Source organism: Danio aesculapii, chromosome 9 (genome assembly GCF_903798145.1).
Source record: "Danio aesculapii chromosome 9, fDanAes4.1, whole genome shotgun sequence".
Taxonomy (NCBI): Eukaryota; Metazoa; Chordata; class Actinopteri; order Cypriniformes; family Danionidae; genus Danio; species Danio aesculapii.
Genome location: NC_079443.1, coordinates 4,384,815 through 4,402,188, shown reverse-complemented (window position 1 = coordinate 4,402,188; position 17,374 = coordinate 4,384,815). Strand labels below are relative to the sequence as shown.

The following is a 17,374-nucleotide window of genomic DNA, read 5'->3' as shown; positions in this document are numbered from 1 at the left end:
AAAAATTAGGGTTGCGCTGGTCTGAAAATAGCAACAAATCGCACCAAACACGTCATCTTCCTTATTGTGCCGGGTGTATAATAGGACCCTAAAAGTGTGGCACGATTCTTGTCCTGTTTTTGCCTCCTTTAGACTTTAATTTGTGCTACGTTTATATTTCAATCGAAGTAGATGGTGATCTTTTTAATGGTCTTGGACAGCACGTTTGGTGTACACCATGGTTTGAATGGCAGTGTTCACACTTATTTAAATGAATCGAATAATCACACAAGAGTTTGTTTTAATCAATTCAAACATGCCAAAAGTCAACGCACCCAAAAAAAACACTCTAATGCAAATAATTTATGTATGTACTATTTGAATAAATGTTGCCAATGGCTGTTGCTTTTCAACATTCTTCAAAATATCTCCAACAGAAGAATGAAACTCAACTGGAGGACGAGTAAAAGATGACAGAATTTTCATTTTTGTGTCTCTTTAAAGATGTATGTTAAAGTGTACCTACGGTTTTTATGACTAAATATTAGAACTTGCTTTGATATTTGATCATAAGATATTCATGTTTTAATGTTTGCATGTATTAATTTAATGTATTTATTGCTGTATTATTAGTTTATGTGTGTGTAAATAGTGAGTGCGCATTCATACTTGAGCATTGTGCTCTAATGCACTGCACTCAGTCCCACACACTCTGCAAAAAGAATAAATATTTACCCAAGTAATATTTTGCTTTATATTTTATTCGCCATCAGTGTAAATAGTCCACCCACTGCCTATTAATGCTAGAACTAGATTTGACGCAAGGTCGCCCACATAAATGCTTCTGTTATTACTTTAACATCTTGTGCTTTTAGAAAAAAAACATCCTGACAAGATCTGGATCATGTAGTTAGAAGCACCCAACTTTAAATAGGATACTTTAATTAATCATTAATACTTTAATTAATATACTTTAAATATTACCAGTGAATATTGTGTGAAGTTGAGGTTTCTGTTTAGTTGGCAGTCACAGTGTACATAAATGCACCAGAATTAGCCAAACCTTAGTCATAGCCTTAGTCATATGGTAAAATGGTCTCCCTAAAATAAAATAAAAATTATACAATGGACAAAGCAACTATAAAAGAGAACTAAAATGGATGTAGCTATAGAAATCCTGATATAGAGCAGTGTTTCTCAACCATGTTTTGTGGAAGACCACCAGCTCTGCACATTTTCCCATGTCTCCTTAACCAAACACACCTGATTCAGAGCACTGGCTCATTAGCAGAGACTGAAAGACATGTAGTGGGTGTGACAGACAAAGGAGGCGTCCAAAACATGCAGTGCTGGTGGTCCTCCAGGAACATGGTTGAGAAACACTAACCCTAACTGTATATAGATAAAATGAACTTGGATATCAACATGATGTAAAAGTTGTTTAAGGCTATTTAGTGATTGATTTGTGTTTCTGCTGTTTCATTGGATTTTTGTGTGTGTGTGCAGATACTGTGATGAAGAGCGTCCTGAGGTGCCCATGCTTTTCAGAGACGTCCCATCCCTTCTCATCATCTTCATCCTCACCATGCCTCAGCCCTTACGCAAAGGTACACACACACTCACAGAGAGAGAAAATATACAAGCTTTAATTTTACGAACACTTCAAATTTTAACGAATTTAACGAACACTGAGTAAATATTGAATGTATACAATATTCTGTAAAATCACAATTATTGTTCATATTTATTCCATACAGTAAAAGATGGAAAAACTATGTCTGTTAAAGTAATAGTTAGTCATTTTCCTTCGGCTTAGTCCCTATCAGTGGTCGCCACAGCGGAATGAACTGCCAGCCATTCTGGCAAATGTTTTATATAGCGGATGCCCTTCCAGCTGCAACCCAGTACTGGGAAGCATCCGTACACATTAATTTACACACACACATACACTACGGACAATTTAGTTAATCCAATTTACCTATAGCTCATGTAGTTGGAATGTGGGGGAACCCGAAGCACCCAGCGGAATCTCACTCGAATACGAGGAGAACATAAAAACTTCACACAGAAATGCCAACTGGCCCAGCCATGACTCGAACCAGCGACCTTCTTGCTGTAAGGCACCAGTGCTAATGACCGAGCCATTGTGCTGCCACAATAATAAAAGCTACCACAATTCCAGTCTGAAGTACCACATTGAATTTTATTTTAATATTTAATACATTAATTTTAATTTACTTGAAAATATAAATTAATAAAAATATCAAAGCGTTAATACAAATATTATGGTGAAATGTGTCATGCTTGCGTGTTTAAATGTAATTAAGAGATTTTTGTATATTATGTCATGATAATGTATTTTCTTTTTTGAATCATTTAATTAGAGCTGCACGATTCTGTAAAAAAAAGAGAATGACGTAACGAGATTCATTCACAAACGAAACATTTCCTCCGCTACAATGAGAAGTGAAAGCGGGTGTGTTTCAGGACATGGATTGGATCAAATTTAACAGGGAGGGTGCATAATACATTTACATGTATTGTCGGCAACACCCGTACGATCACTTATCCATCGCATAGAAAAGTAATGTAAAATTATAGTTTTTGTAATTTAAAAAACCACCGGGAAAACTCCCAATCAAATATATATATATATATTAGTGGTGGGCCAATTTCGGCGTTAACACAAGACTCTTATCGGGCGATTAAAAAAAAAAAAAAATATATATATATATATATATATATATATATATATATATATATATCGCCGTTATTCTATTCTCAAAGTTGGGTTGGGAGCTGGGTCTATTCTACGCAAGCTATGATGACTTTCACCTTAATGTTTTAGCGTGGATGTATACCTGGCCGGTGAGGCGTATGACAAAAAAGTGTCCTTCTGAATCAAATCAGCAGGATGCCCTTCTGGATCTTTCACTTACTTCGAAGACACTACTGACTACGTTTACATGGAGATCAGTAATGTAGCTATTTGGCTTAATAGACAATAATATAATAAAGGTGTTTACGTGAAGTGCTTTCATGTAAGTTTCCTGTAATTTTGGGTGACTTTAACTGCAGTTCGGCAGTTTCATCTTCATTCATGAACGTTTCATTCATACCTCCGTGACAAACTGGGGTATTAGACGCAAATAAGGAGTAATTACTGGTGAGTGTTATGGAATTTATTAAGTAACCATTTCTGTTTAGTTCAGTTATGACTTAAGTCGGATTAAGGGAATCAAAATTCGCTGTTTTGAGCTTATGTAGGCCCACAGTTCAAAACTGTTCATGTTTAACTGAATAAACAGTTAGTAAACACAAGTACATCTTATTGAACATCATTTATTTTCATCACCAATTATCATAGTAGAGCAGTTTCTCAAGCAGTTTGTGATGCGTTTTGGACACATGAGATGAGCCCCTGGTCTAATGCGCCACCTGGCTTGAGAAACCCGTTCTCAAAGACTTCCTTATTATTTGGGTAGCACACATGTTCTGAATGCCTTCGGCAAAATTAAAATGAGCCATTTTAATCTGGATTAATCTAGATTAATTCTAAGATTAAAGTGAGATTTATCTAGATTTAAAAATATCTATGCCCACCTATAATAAATATAAATAAATAAATAAAATAATATATTATATAGTAGTATAGTGAACAACTCGGTCGATTTATTTAAACACATTTTAAACATTTAGATTTAAATTCCTTTTACTACACTTACTTCCTGACAAACACGTAAAGGTGTGGAAATGTATGGCTGTGCTGCAAAACAGTATTATTTACACCACTTAAAAAACCTTTCATCCTCTGTCCCTACACACGCTTACTTACTTTCACACGTGTGTTCAGTTTTTAAATGGACCATGACTGTTACTGGTGGATCACTGGTCATTGATTGACTCCATCATGTGTTCTGTCATTGTGAACAGGACATCGATTCTGTACATCACTCTGAAGACTGAAAAACAACAGAAAATCGTTTATAAGACTTAAGAAAAGCATAGTGCTGCCACAACAACATGAAGTGTGTGTGTGTGTGAGAGAGAGAGAGAGGTGTCATTGTCTCTGATGTGGAATGTTAATGGATTGTCATTGTCTGTTGGTAAAAGTGTGTGTGGATTTCTTAACACCTGCTTCACGCGCACAAAGGGCTAATTACGCTCTCTAGAAAATCAGATGTCCTTTTTCTGCACTCAGTCACATGATTGATTTTCAGTGCGCCTTAACAAAAGAGCCACAGTTCTCTTGATAGCTCCGGGGTCTATAGAGCTGTTTGAGTGGCTGAATCTGGTTATTACAACGAATGCTTTTATTCAGAGAAATTAACATATTAGGATTGGTAAACTGGCTTAGACTTGATCACACAATGCATTTTTTTGGATTGAGATTGAATGATTTTCTAGTTTTACTTGCCTTGCATTTTTGCCTTTGCGCTCTGTGCGCCTGCAGCTGGAAAAAAGTAAACTGAGCAGAAAAAGCGAACTGCGTTAGTCACGTCTTTTTTCATTGATGGTTATTCTTCTTCCTAAGATCTCCATGAAGGTGGTCACATTTTCTTTCCCCTCTCCCTCCCGTATCTCTAGTGGCTGGCTCCCTTTGTTTTGTCTTATTCCATCTTAGAGGCTCTCTTTGCCCTGCTCTCCAAACAATAAGGAATTATAGAATTGATCAACTGGTCTTTGAACGCAGTTGACACCATCCTCTTGACAAGAAGCTTGGGTTCGGGGGAACCCTACTGTCCTGCAGGAACGTTTACAGCTGGATACATGATCGACGCGTGGGAGAAGTGACGCGTCGTGTGCCTAGCCGCTCTGTCCTTGGAGAAAATTGAAGATATCTATTTATTCTGAACTTTGGGGATCGAGGATTAATAAAATCGGTCAGTGTGGCTCAAAACCCCAGCTGGATTAAAGACAAACACATTCCCCCTGAGAACAAGATAACGAGACTCTCTGAATTCCTCCTCCCTGTTCCAGGGACACCTGTTAAGACTCTACAGCAGGGATGGGCAAACTCGATCCTGGAGGGCCGGTGTCCCTGCATAGTTTTGCACCAACCCTAATCAAACACACCTGCTTGTAGCTTTCTAGTGATCTTGAAGACACTAATTAGGGTGTTCAGGTGTGTTTGATTAGTGTTGGAGCAAAACTCTGCAGGGACACCGGCCCTCGAGGATCAAGTTTGCCCATGCCTGCTCTACAGGCTTTCACACACAAACAGACGAGACCTATATTGGACTATTTCCACATTCCCTGTTCCCATCCCCTGTTGTGTTTGTTGCCGGAGCTTTTTTTTTTTGCCCTACTTCAAGGATAATCTGAGTGAGGCTTTTTTTTTGCCTCTCTTTTCCCTAATGTATCTTATTTCCTCTTTCTAAAAGCTACTTCTTGTCTGACCTGTCTCCCCCTGGGGTCCAACTTCGCTACATTTAAAGGTGTATGTGACAGGCTTTCGTCGTCATTAATTAAATGAAAGCAGAGGGGTTTCCATTGAGGTGTGACCGCAGTCTGTGTTGTCAAGATGACTATGGAGACAATCAAAGATGGAGAAGAGACTAGTGGTCTGTTCCGAGTTATCCAGAGCTGTATGACTTCACATATCGTCAATATTATAATATATATATATATGGTGCCTTACACTTCACAAATGTTTCTTGTATAACCTTCTAGTTACAGACCTTTATCTACAGTAGACTTTTCTGTCGAAATATGTGGAGAACGCTTTTTTTTAATGGTGGTTAATAGCCGTGGGAATCTTTAAGGACTTAATTATCTGATTCCGATTCTGGGGGTCACAGTGCAATTCCAAAACTCTTTCAAGGATGTATTCTTTCTTGTTCACTTCTGCTATACATTTAAATCTTTACTAATTTGCATCTGAACCAGAATTTGAGTTTCTATGCTTGCGTTTAAAGATTGGAATTTCCTGATGCTGGCCACCCAGCAGATCAGAAACATGAATAAGTGCCTTTTAATGCTTATTATTTTTCTGTTTAGAGCAGAGATGCCCTAACTAGGGCCCATGGGCCAAAGTTGGCCCATAGTAACCTTTGATCTGGCCTGCCATCCCATCTAAGAACAGAGGGAGGATGATGAGGATGATTTTGAGATTGTCAATTCATATTTAATGCAACCCTTTGTTTGTTTGTTTTGTTGTTAAAAGCTAACTGGAATTAAATGTTTCAATCATATGGTGTAATTGAATCAGATTTTGTTAAAATGTACATACCCAGAATGTTGAAACACTCACGTTACATATTTTGAGTTAAACTGAATGAGTTTCTTTCATCCTAATCTTAAATCAACTTATTTAGATTAATCATAGACAGGATGACCATGGATGAATTTGTCTTAAATGTACCATCCTCCATCAGGTGGTGTTATTACTCATGTTGTTGTTTGTTTGTATGCAGAGCACTTCACGTGTGTGGTGAAGGTGTTGTACAGTCTGCAGTTCACACAGTCTCTGGCTGCGCTCTCCATCAGATTCAGCCGTGAGGAGAGACTTGCCTGGAGCAACGCTGGAGCTGCCAAGAAGGTACGACCGGTAATGAATACGCTTGACCTCCCTGTCAAACACATCACCCAATCACTTATCCTTCCAACCACCAATCAGAAAGCACATTGCTGGGGTGTACTTCAACCATTTAACCTTTTAACAGTGGTTTACGTCAACGGTTCTCAATCCTGGTCTTCACAATCTCCCACTCTGCACATTTTTACATGTCTCTGTTATTTTACACACCTGATTTAGGCCCCGTTTGCATTGCACCAAAAAACCTTTTGTTGTTGCTTGTTTAAACTACTTATTTGAAATGAGCTGAAACAACACAATTCGTTGGGACAGCTTAATTTTTTTATGTTCAATCCACTTAAATGTGTTAAATCTTAATGAAAAAAGTGAACTTAATTAATTTGGTTTGGACAATATGAATAAATTGTGTGGAACTCTGCATATTTTTACAGTTGGTTTTCGTCAATCTGATCACGAGTGCGCGAAAGAGACACATTATTATCCATGCTTGGTGTTTAAATGTGTCTCTTGTCCACTTTCGACTGCTTCTCTGACAAGGGAGTGTCTGTGGAAGATGTTGGGATTCCTTTCTTTAACACTGAAAATTAGAGCAATTTTGTTAAAAATTGTAATTGTATTAAAAATAGCCTACCAGAACAATCAAAACGCTTTATTAATAGGTTATTTCATGCATCGACTAATGAAATACATACCCAATCATCCCAACGACCAATCAGAAAGCACATTTTTGGGCTGTACTTCAACCATTTGATTGTTTAACGGTGGTTAATCACGGTTCTCACAATTTCCCGCACTGAACGTTGATCATGTATCTGTTGTTTTACACACCTGATTTAGGCCCTGCCCCCCCCCCCCCCCCCCCCCCACTCCCCAAAAAAACATTTTATTTCTTGTTCAAACTACTTATTGAAAATTAGCTGAAAAAACACAATTATTCAGATTTCGTTGGGACAACTTAATTTTTCTAATATTCAATCCACTTAAATTAGTTAAATCTGTAAATTTAACTTAATCGATTTATGTTCAGACAATATGAATGAATTGTGAGGAACCCTGCATTTATAAAATGGATTTTCTTCGATTCGTCTCTTTTGTCCACTTTCAACCACTCCTCTGATGTAGGAGGGTCTGTCGATGGGTGTTGAATTTCTCTATTTAACGCTGTGAAAGCTGGCACAATTTTCGTAACAATAAATAAAAGTTATTTTAAAATAACCTACGAGAACAATTAAAAAAGCTTTATAAATAGGTTACTTTATGCATTGACTAATGAAACTATAGATAATTAATTTAATTAATCTCACATCAACTACTATTAGGCCTGGACACGTTCATTCTGTTTTACACATTTACATTGGCTGGTTTGTTTTTAAAAATTTGTTTAACAAATATTTTAGAACATCGAAAGTAATTTAACTAGGAATCATACCAAATTGTTCAAGGAAAAAATGAAAAAAAAAACGTAAATTTTTAAAAGGAGGCGTGGCACCAAACCCCACCCCTAAACCCAACCATCATTGGGGGATAAGCAAATCATACAAAATTGTACGGATTGTGATTGTAGGATTTCATACGAATTAGCCACTAAATCATAAAGTTACGAATTGCAGTAAGATAGCGTACCAGTTCAGTTTATTATTCTTTGTCCCAATAAAGGAAACTAATGTTGAGCAGGAATACACCACACCAGGAAAAGAACATACAATACAGACCACCCAACAATTTAACATAAGCAGAAAACAACACTAATGGCAGCTAAAAGAAGTAGCCCACGGTAAAGTATTAAATGAAAACTTACAATGTTTTACAATTTTAAGATGTGTATATGCTGTTGTTTTTTTTTTTTATTTGTTTAACAAATATTTTAGAACATCGAAAGCGAATTAAAAACTAGCGCTCAAATGTTAGCATGAAATGGACGTTTTTAAAATGTCTATTTATATACGAGTAAAAATATATAGATATTTTAATACTGTGTACGCATTCCATACAAAATTTGAGTTTCTAGTATTCATTCATTCATTCATTCATTTAATCAACCAACCATAGTGAAGGCACAGACAATAGAGACTTGTTTATTTGCCCTCCTTTATTTGGACACTATGAAAATTCAGTGCCACTAGGGGGCACATTCCAACAGTCGTGTCCGAATGTCGCCTGCAGTGGAAAGGTGGATTAAGTTACTCATTTCCCCAACTCTATTAAAGCAAACATTTTTCGCGAGTGTCCTCCAAGTGATCCACAAAATTTGTTTTATGTATAGTTAAATTCATTAATTTAGCAACTCCTCTCGCTGACTTCTTTACTACCATTTCGTCATGACAGTTAATCCGAGTCGGCCCCTATTGTTACAAATAATAATATAATAGCGAGCGCGTAAGTATAAAAGCCTTCACAAATCATGACTGTGTGCGCACAAAGTATAGATCAGCCTCAAGCAATCCGATCCGATTTGTTTTCAGCCACCTCTGGAAGTGGTTGAAAGTGGACAAGCTCAAAACATTTCGCACCCCATCCAGACCTAGAATTGTCCACTTATGATTGGATCAATGAAAAAAAACCTTTACACCATGTGCAAACAGCCCCCTACGAGTCATATAAGAAACATATTCCCTACATAGTGTTTACTGCATTCTACCCCCTGGCCCCTGCATAAGGTAACCGGCCTGAAGTTAAAGTTTGCTTAATTTTAAAGCATCTTTATCATCTATTTTACCACAATACATCAATAGTACTGCAAAAAAAAAAGTGCTTTTCCTCCTTGGATTTTTGTGTCTGTTCTCGTCCAAATATCTAAAAATATCGTCTCGTTTTTAGATAGGATAATTCCAAATATGAGTGAGTTTTTCCTTAAAACAAGCTAAATAGTCTACCAGTGGGCTAAGCTAAATAACTTGGCTTGTCAACAGTTTGGCTTGTTAGTAATTTATTTGTTATAAGTTCAATTTAGCAAGGATGCATGTTTCTATTTCTACAAGAACTCTCAAAAACCAATCAACAATCTTATATTTAGCTGTTTGTACTGTTTATTTTACATTGTTTTAATGTGGCTCGTCCATTTCAATTTGGAAAATGGGAAATGTCTTTTTATTATGATTAAATTGCACACCAAGACCCTCCATGATAAGCTCGTTTTCTAAAAGGCTGCGAACATGTATTGCCAGTCAATCCTGTTTGTTGAAGTGGATGATGGCAATAATCCTCAGTTTATTCAGATCCCATATGAAGAGCTGCTTGAGCAAAACCTTCAGATAAATCTCAGTTTTCATTAGCACAGAACAGGTCATTAGTAATGCTTCTGCACTCACTTAAATGCCTGTTTTGAGGGGGTTTGTGGGAAATAAATGGACTTAGTTTCATTTCATCAGTCCACATTATAGAGTCATTATAGAGAATCTCTTCTGTGTCTGAAATGTTCATTGCTTTTGTAAATTGCTGACAATTAAATCAACACGCTTAGGTTTCAGAGCACAGCAAACTGTAAATGTTATTTGCACACCGAGTCCGAAGGTTTTGTCCGTGATTATAACACGTTTAAAATATAAATTCGACCTCATGATCTCACTGCCGCCGAAAGGTTTGTCCAACATTCAAAAATTGAATCAGGCTCGATTTTCTTTCGATTTTCGACTTTTCAGCTGTGTTACGACCCTGGTCAAGGCCGCAACATAAAAGAACCACCGACAAATACAATTCACTTTTAATAACCCCTAATGTAGGGTCTCTTTATTTGTCTTTTTTTTTTGTCTTTTCTTATCAACAAGAAAAAAGTGAAGCCAAATACCTCGGGGTGAACCCTACAGAAAAATAATAAACAAAAATACACTAAGTAAACACCCAAATGAACTTACTACACCTAATAAAATAACAAAATCTCCCTGACTAACATAAACACAGGTGAAAATATTTACAAAAACGAAAAGTGGCGTCCAACCCCTACTGCCTATTACCGTGTATATATTTACAATATTACCGTGTATATATTTACAATATTAACAATCAACAAACACACAAACTAAAACAAAAATAATAGGAAGGGGAAACACGGATGGGTATACAACACAAAGTCAACACTAGCACAACAGCACGAGAAACACAATCAACAAAAACAACTCAACAACAGAAATAACTTTATCAAAATCTCAACAACACGCCAACAAAACTCGCTCTCCCGCCCCACGCCCGTTGATCTCTTTTTAAAGGACGCCCTGGGTTACTTCCTCCAATCCCAGGGCACATTAGGTAGTTAGGGCGGGGCCTGCAGGTGGAAAGAGGAGAGAGAGGAGAGACAAACACACACAAACAAACACACCTGCCAACGCAACAGCTGTCATGATTTTTTTCTTGTCTTTTCACATCTGAAAAGGCCTTTTGAGAGGTGTTTTGACATGGCCGCCATATTAAGTGAAAGGCAAAATCTAAAATGGCGGTCAGAGAAACTAAAATAATACAAATGTTCTGTTGTTATTGCGTGCTAGTTTCTCAGTGTGGTTTGGTGTGTGTGTGTGTGTGTATATGTCTGTTCAGCCTGATCTCACCAGGAAACGCAACTGTTTTATGTTTTGTCAGTTTAGTGGCTAATTCGTACGAATTCAGTTGTACAACGATGTACGATTTTTAAAAGGAGGCGTTGGCACCAAACTCCACCCCTAAACCATCCGCCATTGCAGGATGAGTGAATCGTACTAAATCGAAGGAGTGAGATCATATGAATTCATATACGAATTAGCCACTGAATTAAAAAGTTACGAATTGCGGTGAGATGGCGTTGGTCTGTTTGTATCTCCGTACCTCCATACAAACTGCCAGTCTCCGTTCAGAATCGATTGGTTCATGGAAATGTTTGTAAATATGTGATTCCAGTATCGCTAGCGAAGTATCAAACTGAGCCACGGACAACCTGAGGTAAACTTTAAATGGGTCAGGATAATCCCAGAGCTCTTGATAAGGAGGTACAACAGCTTAGTCTCTTTGCAATCTAAGGATGGGATGGACCCAATATTTTCTTGTTCTTTTTCTTTGTTACCCAGGGAGAAGACTCGTGTTTACTCCTCGAAGACTCCATTTTGTATTGTTTTGTGAATTATTTTGCAATGGATTAAGTAATACGCATCAAACTCTGTGTGCAAGTGATGAATTTTTCAGATTTTAATACAAAAAAACCCCACACATATGGAAATTTCGGCCTTTGAATGTTCAGATCCATCTGTGATTACCAGCAATGCTGTCTTAGTTGTCACTGGTATTTAAAACAGAGTTGTGGGTTCTGTTTAGGTGACTTTGATTCCAGTGTAGAGATTTCAAGCGTTTTATTTTTGCTCTACAGAACCTGCCAAACTCTGACAAATCATGGGAATCCCTCTGGGTCACATGATCTCTGAGCTGACGAAGGCCAAAGACGTGTACGACACCAACTCTGAGGAAACATCCGCTGTGAGTCTAAAGTTATGAAGGATCCACACACACCACTACTTTGGTTTTGTAAAGGTTTTACGACCTCCTAATCACATTATTAATTAAATAAAAACAGATAGTGTTCTAATAATGTGACTTGCTGTAATTGTATTTAACAGAAATTGATTGTCTATCACTGCCCTACAGCATCGGTAAAGTAATGTAGACTTTCAAGATGATTTTCTTGATGAAAACAGTGTTCATTTCATGAGAATCAACTATGTAGTGATTGGTTCACACCAAACACAAATTTATTAAAGTATTCACAGGATTAATTCACATAATTACATGTGATTAGAGCCGAATTATCATGATCTAATTGTTATTTGGTCTTGATCGCTTCTACTGCCCAAGTTCAAATAACTGAACTGTGTTGAAATGGAAAAAGTTCATGCAGTGCTTCACGTCTGGTGTGAACCCAGGCTCACACTTCATTTTTTAATGTACAATTAACGCTATTAACAAACAATTAGCAAACTATTAACTAAGACTTTTAGCTCAAACTACTGATTAGCTTCTTATTAATAGTTAGTAAGGTATTAGTAAGGAAGGTTTGAGCCGGAAGTTGATTGTTTGTTATCTCTGAGTCACTTCTTATGTAAGACTTGTCTGTAAACATTAGTTTATAGCCCGTTTCCCACTGAGTACAGTACGGTACGGGTCGGTACGAGTCACCTTTATCAGGCTCGCGTTTCCACTGCTAAAAGGGTACCAATGATACCCTTTTGGTGGGTGTGGTGTGCGACAAAGTTTCAGTCGACGTCATTCTCGCCTGAGGAAATGTCAAAGTAAAGCTGTAAGGGTCGTTTTACAAATCATATGAGAAGCACTTTCTTACAAAACAGATGCTTTATACACGTACATACTTGTGGATAATGTTCATTACTAACCTTTTCTATGAACATGATTTGATTATGAGATCATTGATGCAAAATGGCCTACTGTAACATCTGCGATTTACATAAAATAAATAAATAAATGCAACATATGAACACATACAGACCCTTACAATCTCCGATGTTTCCCAAATTACAGAATAAAACTACACACACAATACATTTAGTCCTTATTTGGGTTCAAAACAAACGCGCAGCATATAACCCACAGTCGGTGCAAACCTCTCATCTGTATCTTTAATCTTCACCAGCACATTTAACCTCTGTTAGAGAGTAATTCTGTCGTTAAGAGTTCAAAATAGTCCAACAGGTGATGATAATAGTTAAACATGGCAGTTTGTTCATGTTTGCGGAAAATCGTTTGCTCCTTAGTTTTTTTCCGGCTTCTCCTTTGTTTTTCCGGCTTCTCCTTTGTTTTTTCCGGCTTCTCCTTTGTTTTTTCCGGCTTCTCCTTTGTTTTTTCCGGCTTCTCCTTTGTTTTTCCGGCTTCTCCTTTGTTTTTTCCGGCTTCTCCTTTGTTTTTTTCCGGCTTCTCCTTGTTTTTTTGCGGCTTCTCCTTTGTTTTTTCCAGCTTCTCCTTTGTTTTTTCCAGCTTCTCCTTTGTTTTTTCCGGCTTCTCCTTTGTTTTTTCCGGCTTCTCCTTTGTTTTTTGCGGCTTCTCCTTTTTTTTTTCCAGCTTCTCCTTGTTTTTTTCCAGCTTCTCCTTTGTTTTTTCCGGCTTCTCCTTTGTTTTTTGCGGCTTCTCCTTTGTTTTTCCAGCTGCTCCTTTGTTTTTTCCAGCTTCTCCTTTGTTTTTTCCAGCTTCTCCTTTGTTTTTTCGCGCTTCAATCTCGCGTTTGTTAGTTTCTGATAGGATCGGATGTCAGAAGCACTTCAATAATCACACGTAGGTTATTATAAGCTCAAGACGTTTGTTATTTCCAATATACATGCACACATGAGCTATAGCGAGAAAGCAAAGCAAAGCTCATGCTTTAGACGGCCTTGTAAAAAACTACAGGGCACAGGGTAGAATCTGCTCTTCTACTTGGCTTCGTGGCTGTTCATCAAGACGACGACGAAAGGGTGTTTTGAGCTCAGGTCGACCTTGGCTTGTTATTATATGTGTATATTATTACGTGTAATGTCTCGGCTGTGTATTTAAACATGGCCAGTTACTTTGTTTTCATTCTGGCTTTTTGCACAAGCGACGTATCTCTGTAAACCAATAGCGTTCAGCTGCGTGTCTTGCTATGCCTTTTGGTACGCTTTAGTTGTGCAAGGTACCCTTTGCAAAGGGTACCCAAAAAGTGGTACGGTATGGTTTGAGTTTAGCTTCCTTTTGACAGTGGAAACGGTTTATAAAAGCATACCGTAACACTCAGTGGAACGGGCCATTAAAGACACTATTATCAATAGGAAATGAGCTGTTATTAATGCTGTCTTCTCTCTGTAGTTGAGCTCCAGTGTTTGGTCTCCTCAGTCCATTGAGTTCAGCCTCCAGCAGTTCTGTCTGCCCTTCCTGAGACTCTCCTGTTTACTGCAGCACCACCTGTATGAGACAGCTTACCCGGCTTGCCTGGTAAACACACACACACACACACACACACACACACACACACTAGGGCCTGCACCAATATTGGATAAATAAGACCATTGCTATATTTGTTTTGCTGCTGTATACAGTTGAAGTCACAATGATTCACCCTCCTGTGAATTTTAATTTCTTTTTTAAATATTTGCCAAACAACGTTTAACAGAGCAAGGAAATTTTCACAGTATTTCCTATAATATTTTGTCTTCTGGATGAAAGTCTTATTTGTTTTATTCCGGCTTGAATAAATCAGTTTTAAAAATTTTTTTAAAAACCATTTTAATGTCAAAATTATTAGATCCCCCCCCCCCCCCCCCCCCCCCGTCAGTGCAATAGCCTAGTGGTTTAGCGCGCTGACATATGGTGGAGTAGCACTTCAGGGCGTCCCGAGTTCGAATCCCGGCTCGTGGACATTTCCCGTCCCTACCCCCTCTCTCTCTCCCACTTCGCTTCCTGTCTGTAAAACTGTCCTATCCGCTTAATAAAGGCAAAAAGGCCAAAAATAAATCTTTAAAAAAAAAATTTATTAGCCCCCTTAAGCTATATTTGTTTTGGATAGTCTGCCGAAATAACCATCATTATACAATGACTTGCCTAATTACCCTATTTTTAACCTAATTACCAAGTTAAGCCTTTTAAATAACACTTTTAAGCTGAATACTAGTGATATACCTAGTCAAATATTATGTTCTGTCATCATGGCAAAGATCAAATAAACCAGTTATTAGAAATTAATTATTAAAACTATTATGAAAGTATATAAAATTAATGTATATCCTATTGGTAATCCTATAGAAATATTAATTGAAATCTGTAAGGGGTGTACTCGCTGTATATGTAGATTTACAGCACACTTTAAATGTATTGTTGAAATGAAGGTGATTTAATGATGGATGTTGTTTGCTTCTCTGCTGTATGACAGGTGGAGGAGGAGTTCTCTCTGCTGACGCGCTGTCTGGGTTTAGCTACTTCCGTTCAGTGCAGTGGATCCATGAGCAGCGCAGCGTGTCTGGAGTGGAACATCAGTGCTTTTGACTTGATCAGGTCAGTGGTGCTCTGAGGTCATCGCTCTGTCCGATACCCCTCTCAGCAGTCTGCGGTCAGTATCTGCTCTTCCTCCTGGAGCAAAAGTATATAAATATAATGCGTTAAGGTTTTAAATAATACAATAATGATAAAATAAAATTTTAATCGATATTCGAAAAGGCTTCAGTAAAAACTCGATTCAACAATGTTAAGTGGTTGAAAAAAAAACAGCAGCAATTCCTTAATCTTTCCCTTTGGACAAAAACGTCCACCCATAGGAAATGAAGAGGAAATATTCAAATCTAATGCTTTTTGTTGTTGTTTTTTGTCCAATAAGAATCAATAATTCAACATAATGCAGATAAAATGTATAATCAATGAAGGTCTGAGTCTATACAAAGTGTTCAATGTGTCACACACACTCATCATAAACACACAGAACCCCCCAAAACTCCATTGAAAACTATCGCCATGTACGTTCTATAGTTATTTTATACAGTCGTAAGCCAGAAGGTTTCACCAAAGTCAACCCATTTTTAGATTTTGTCTGAGCTTACTGAAATAATTTTTTTAAAAAACACACACAGACCCCCCCCCAAACGCCATGAAAATGATTAACATTTACTTTATATTGTTTTTCATTGACGTTTTAGATTTTTATAATTCATATAGGGCTGCACGATTAATCGTATAAAAAGCTCACGATCTCTATTCGACCCTACTCGCAATCTTAATCAGCTTTCTTACGATTCAGCTAATTCTATTTACAGGGTCAGGAGGAGAGATGCGTTAAAGGCAGACGCACATGTCTTCACATTGCTTTATATGCGTTGCTCAGCAATGTGGACACATCCAAATGGTTGTTTAAAAGTGGCACACACTGCATTTATAAGGTATAATTCACCCATAAATGTCATTTCTGTCTTAATGTAATGATGTATTTGTGTCTGCGAAATCACACGTGAGCTGATTAGATTAGATTAGATTCAATTTATTGTCATCACACATGTACAAGTACAAGGCAACGAAATGCAGGTAAATGGAAACCCCCGACCGTGCACAGACATCACAAATCCAGGGAAGACAGGTCACAGGAGGTGGAACAGGAAATAAGATACGTTTAGGAAATAGAGGCAAAGCCCCCAGCAGTCTAGCACCAAAAACACACCGACAAGACCATAACATTGCCACAGGGGATGGTGGGGTTTTGAGCAGCACTGACCGCTTTCATCAATCATCGATTATGCCAGGGCCCCGCATAAGCCCATCAGCAGAAACCCTGTTATCAAAGTTCCGAATAGGTAAATGTCTTCAATATCTCCAGAGATAGAGCAGCCAGGCACAGGACGCGCCACTTCTCCAACCCGTCCATCACGTATCCAGCTGCAAACGTCCCCGAGGACAGGTGGGCTCTCCTGAGCCCAAACTTCTCGTCGAGATGATGGTGTCAATCGCATTCAGAGACCAGTTGGTCAAATCCATAATTCCTTATTCTGTTTGGATAGCAGGCACGGAGAGCCTCAGAGATAGGAATAAGACAAAGATAGAGGAGCTAGCGAGGAGAGATATGGGACGGAGAGGGAAAAAGTGCGACCGCCTTCGCCGAGAGCCAAAGAAAGGAATTGAGATGCATTGAACACACAAATTTAAAGTCTCTTCAAGTCCACCATTCCAAGTGTATACAAAATGTAGCATTTAACCAACAGAAGACCTTCACATAGGCCTAATATTTATTATTATTATTAATTATTTTATTATTATTATTATAATTAATTATTATTATTGTTGTTTTACCATAGTTTGAGAATAACAATAATAGCCTACTCATTTTAGCTTATCTACAGAATCGTGAGAAAATCGTGATCTTGATTTAAGCAAAAATAAAGATTGTCATTTTTAGCCAGAATC

General features: G+C 37.8%; 1 protein-coding gene across 2 annotated transcripts in view; it reads left to right on the top strand.

The window, feature by feature from the left end:
• ubr3 (ubiquitin protein ligase E3 component n-recognin 3) overlaps positions 1-17,374 on the top strand; it is a 151,766-nt gene that overhangs the window by 99,986 nt on the left and 34,406 nt on the right. The window contains exons 33-36 of one of the 2 annotated variants that reach the window (XR_008838320.1): positions 1,486-1,586; positions 6,396-6,520; positions 11,844-11,950; positions 14,303-14,393. Coding sequence is in view for 1 of the 2 variants with exons in the window: in XM_056464685.1 (XP_056320660.1) it covers positions 1,486-1,586; positions 6,396-6,520 (226 nt within the window). In the remaining variant the exon portion in view is untranslated. Of the gene's footprint in view, positions 1-1,485; positions 1,587-6,395; positions 6,521-11,843; positions 11,951-14,302; positions 14,394-17,374 lie in introns of those variants that run through there. The other variant, XM_056464685.1, reaches the window with a different exon arrangement.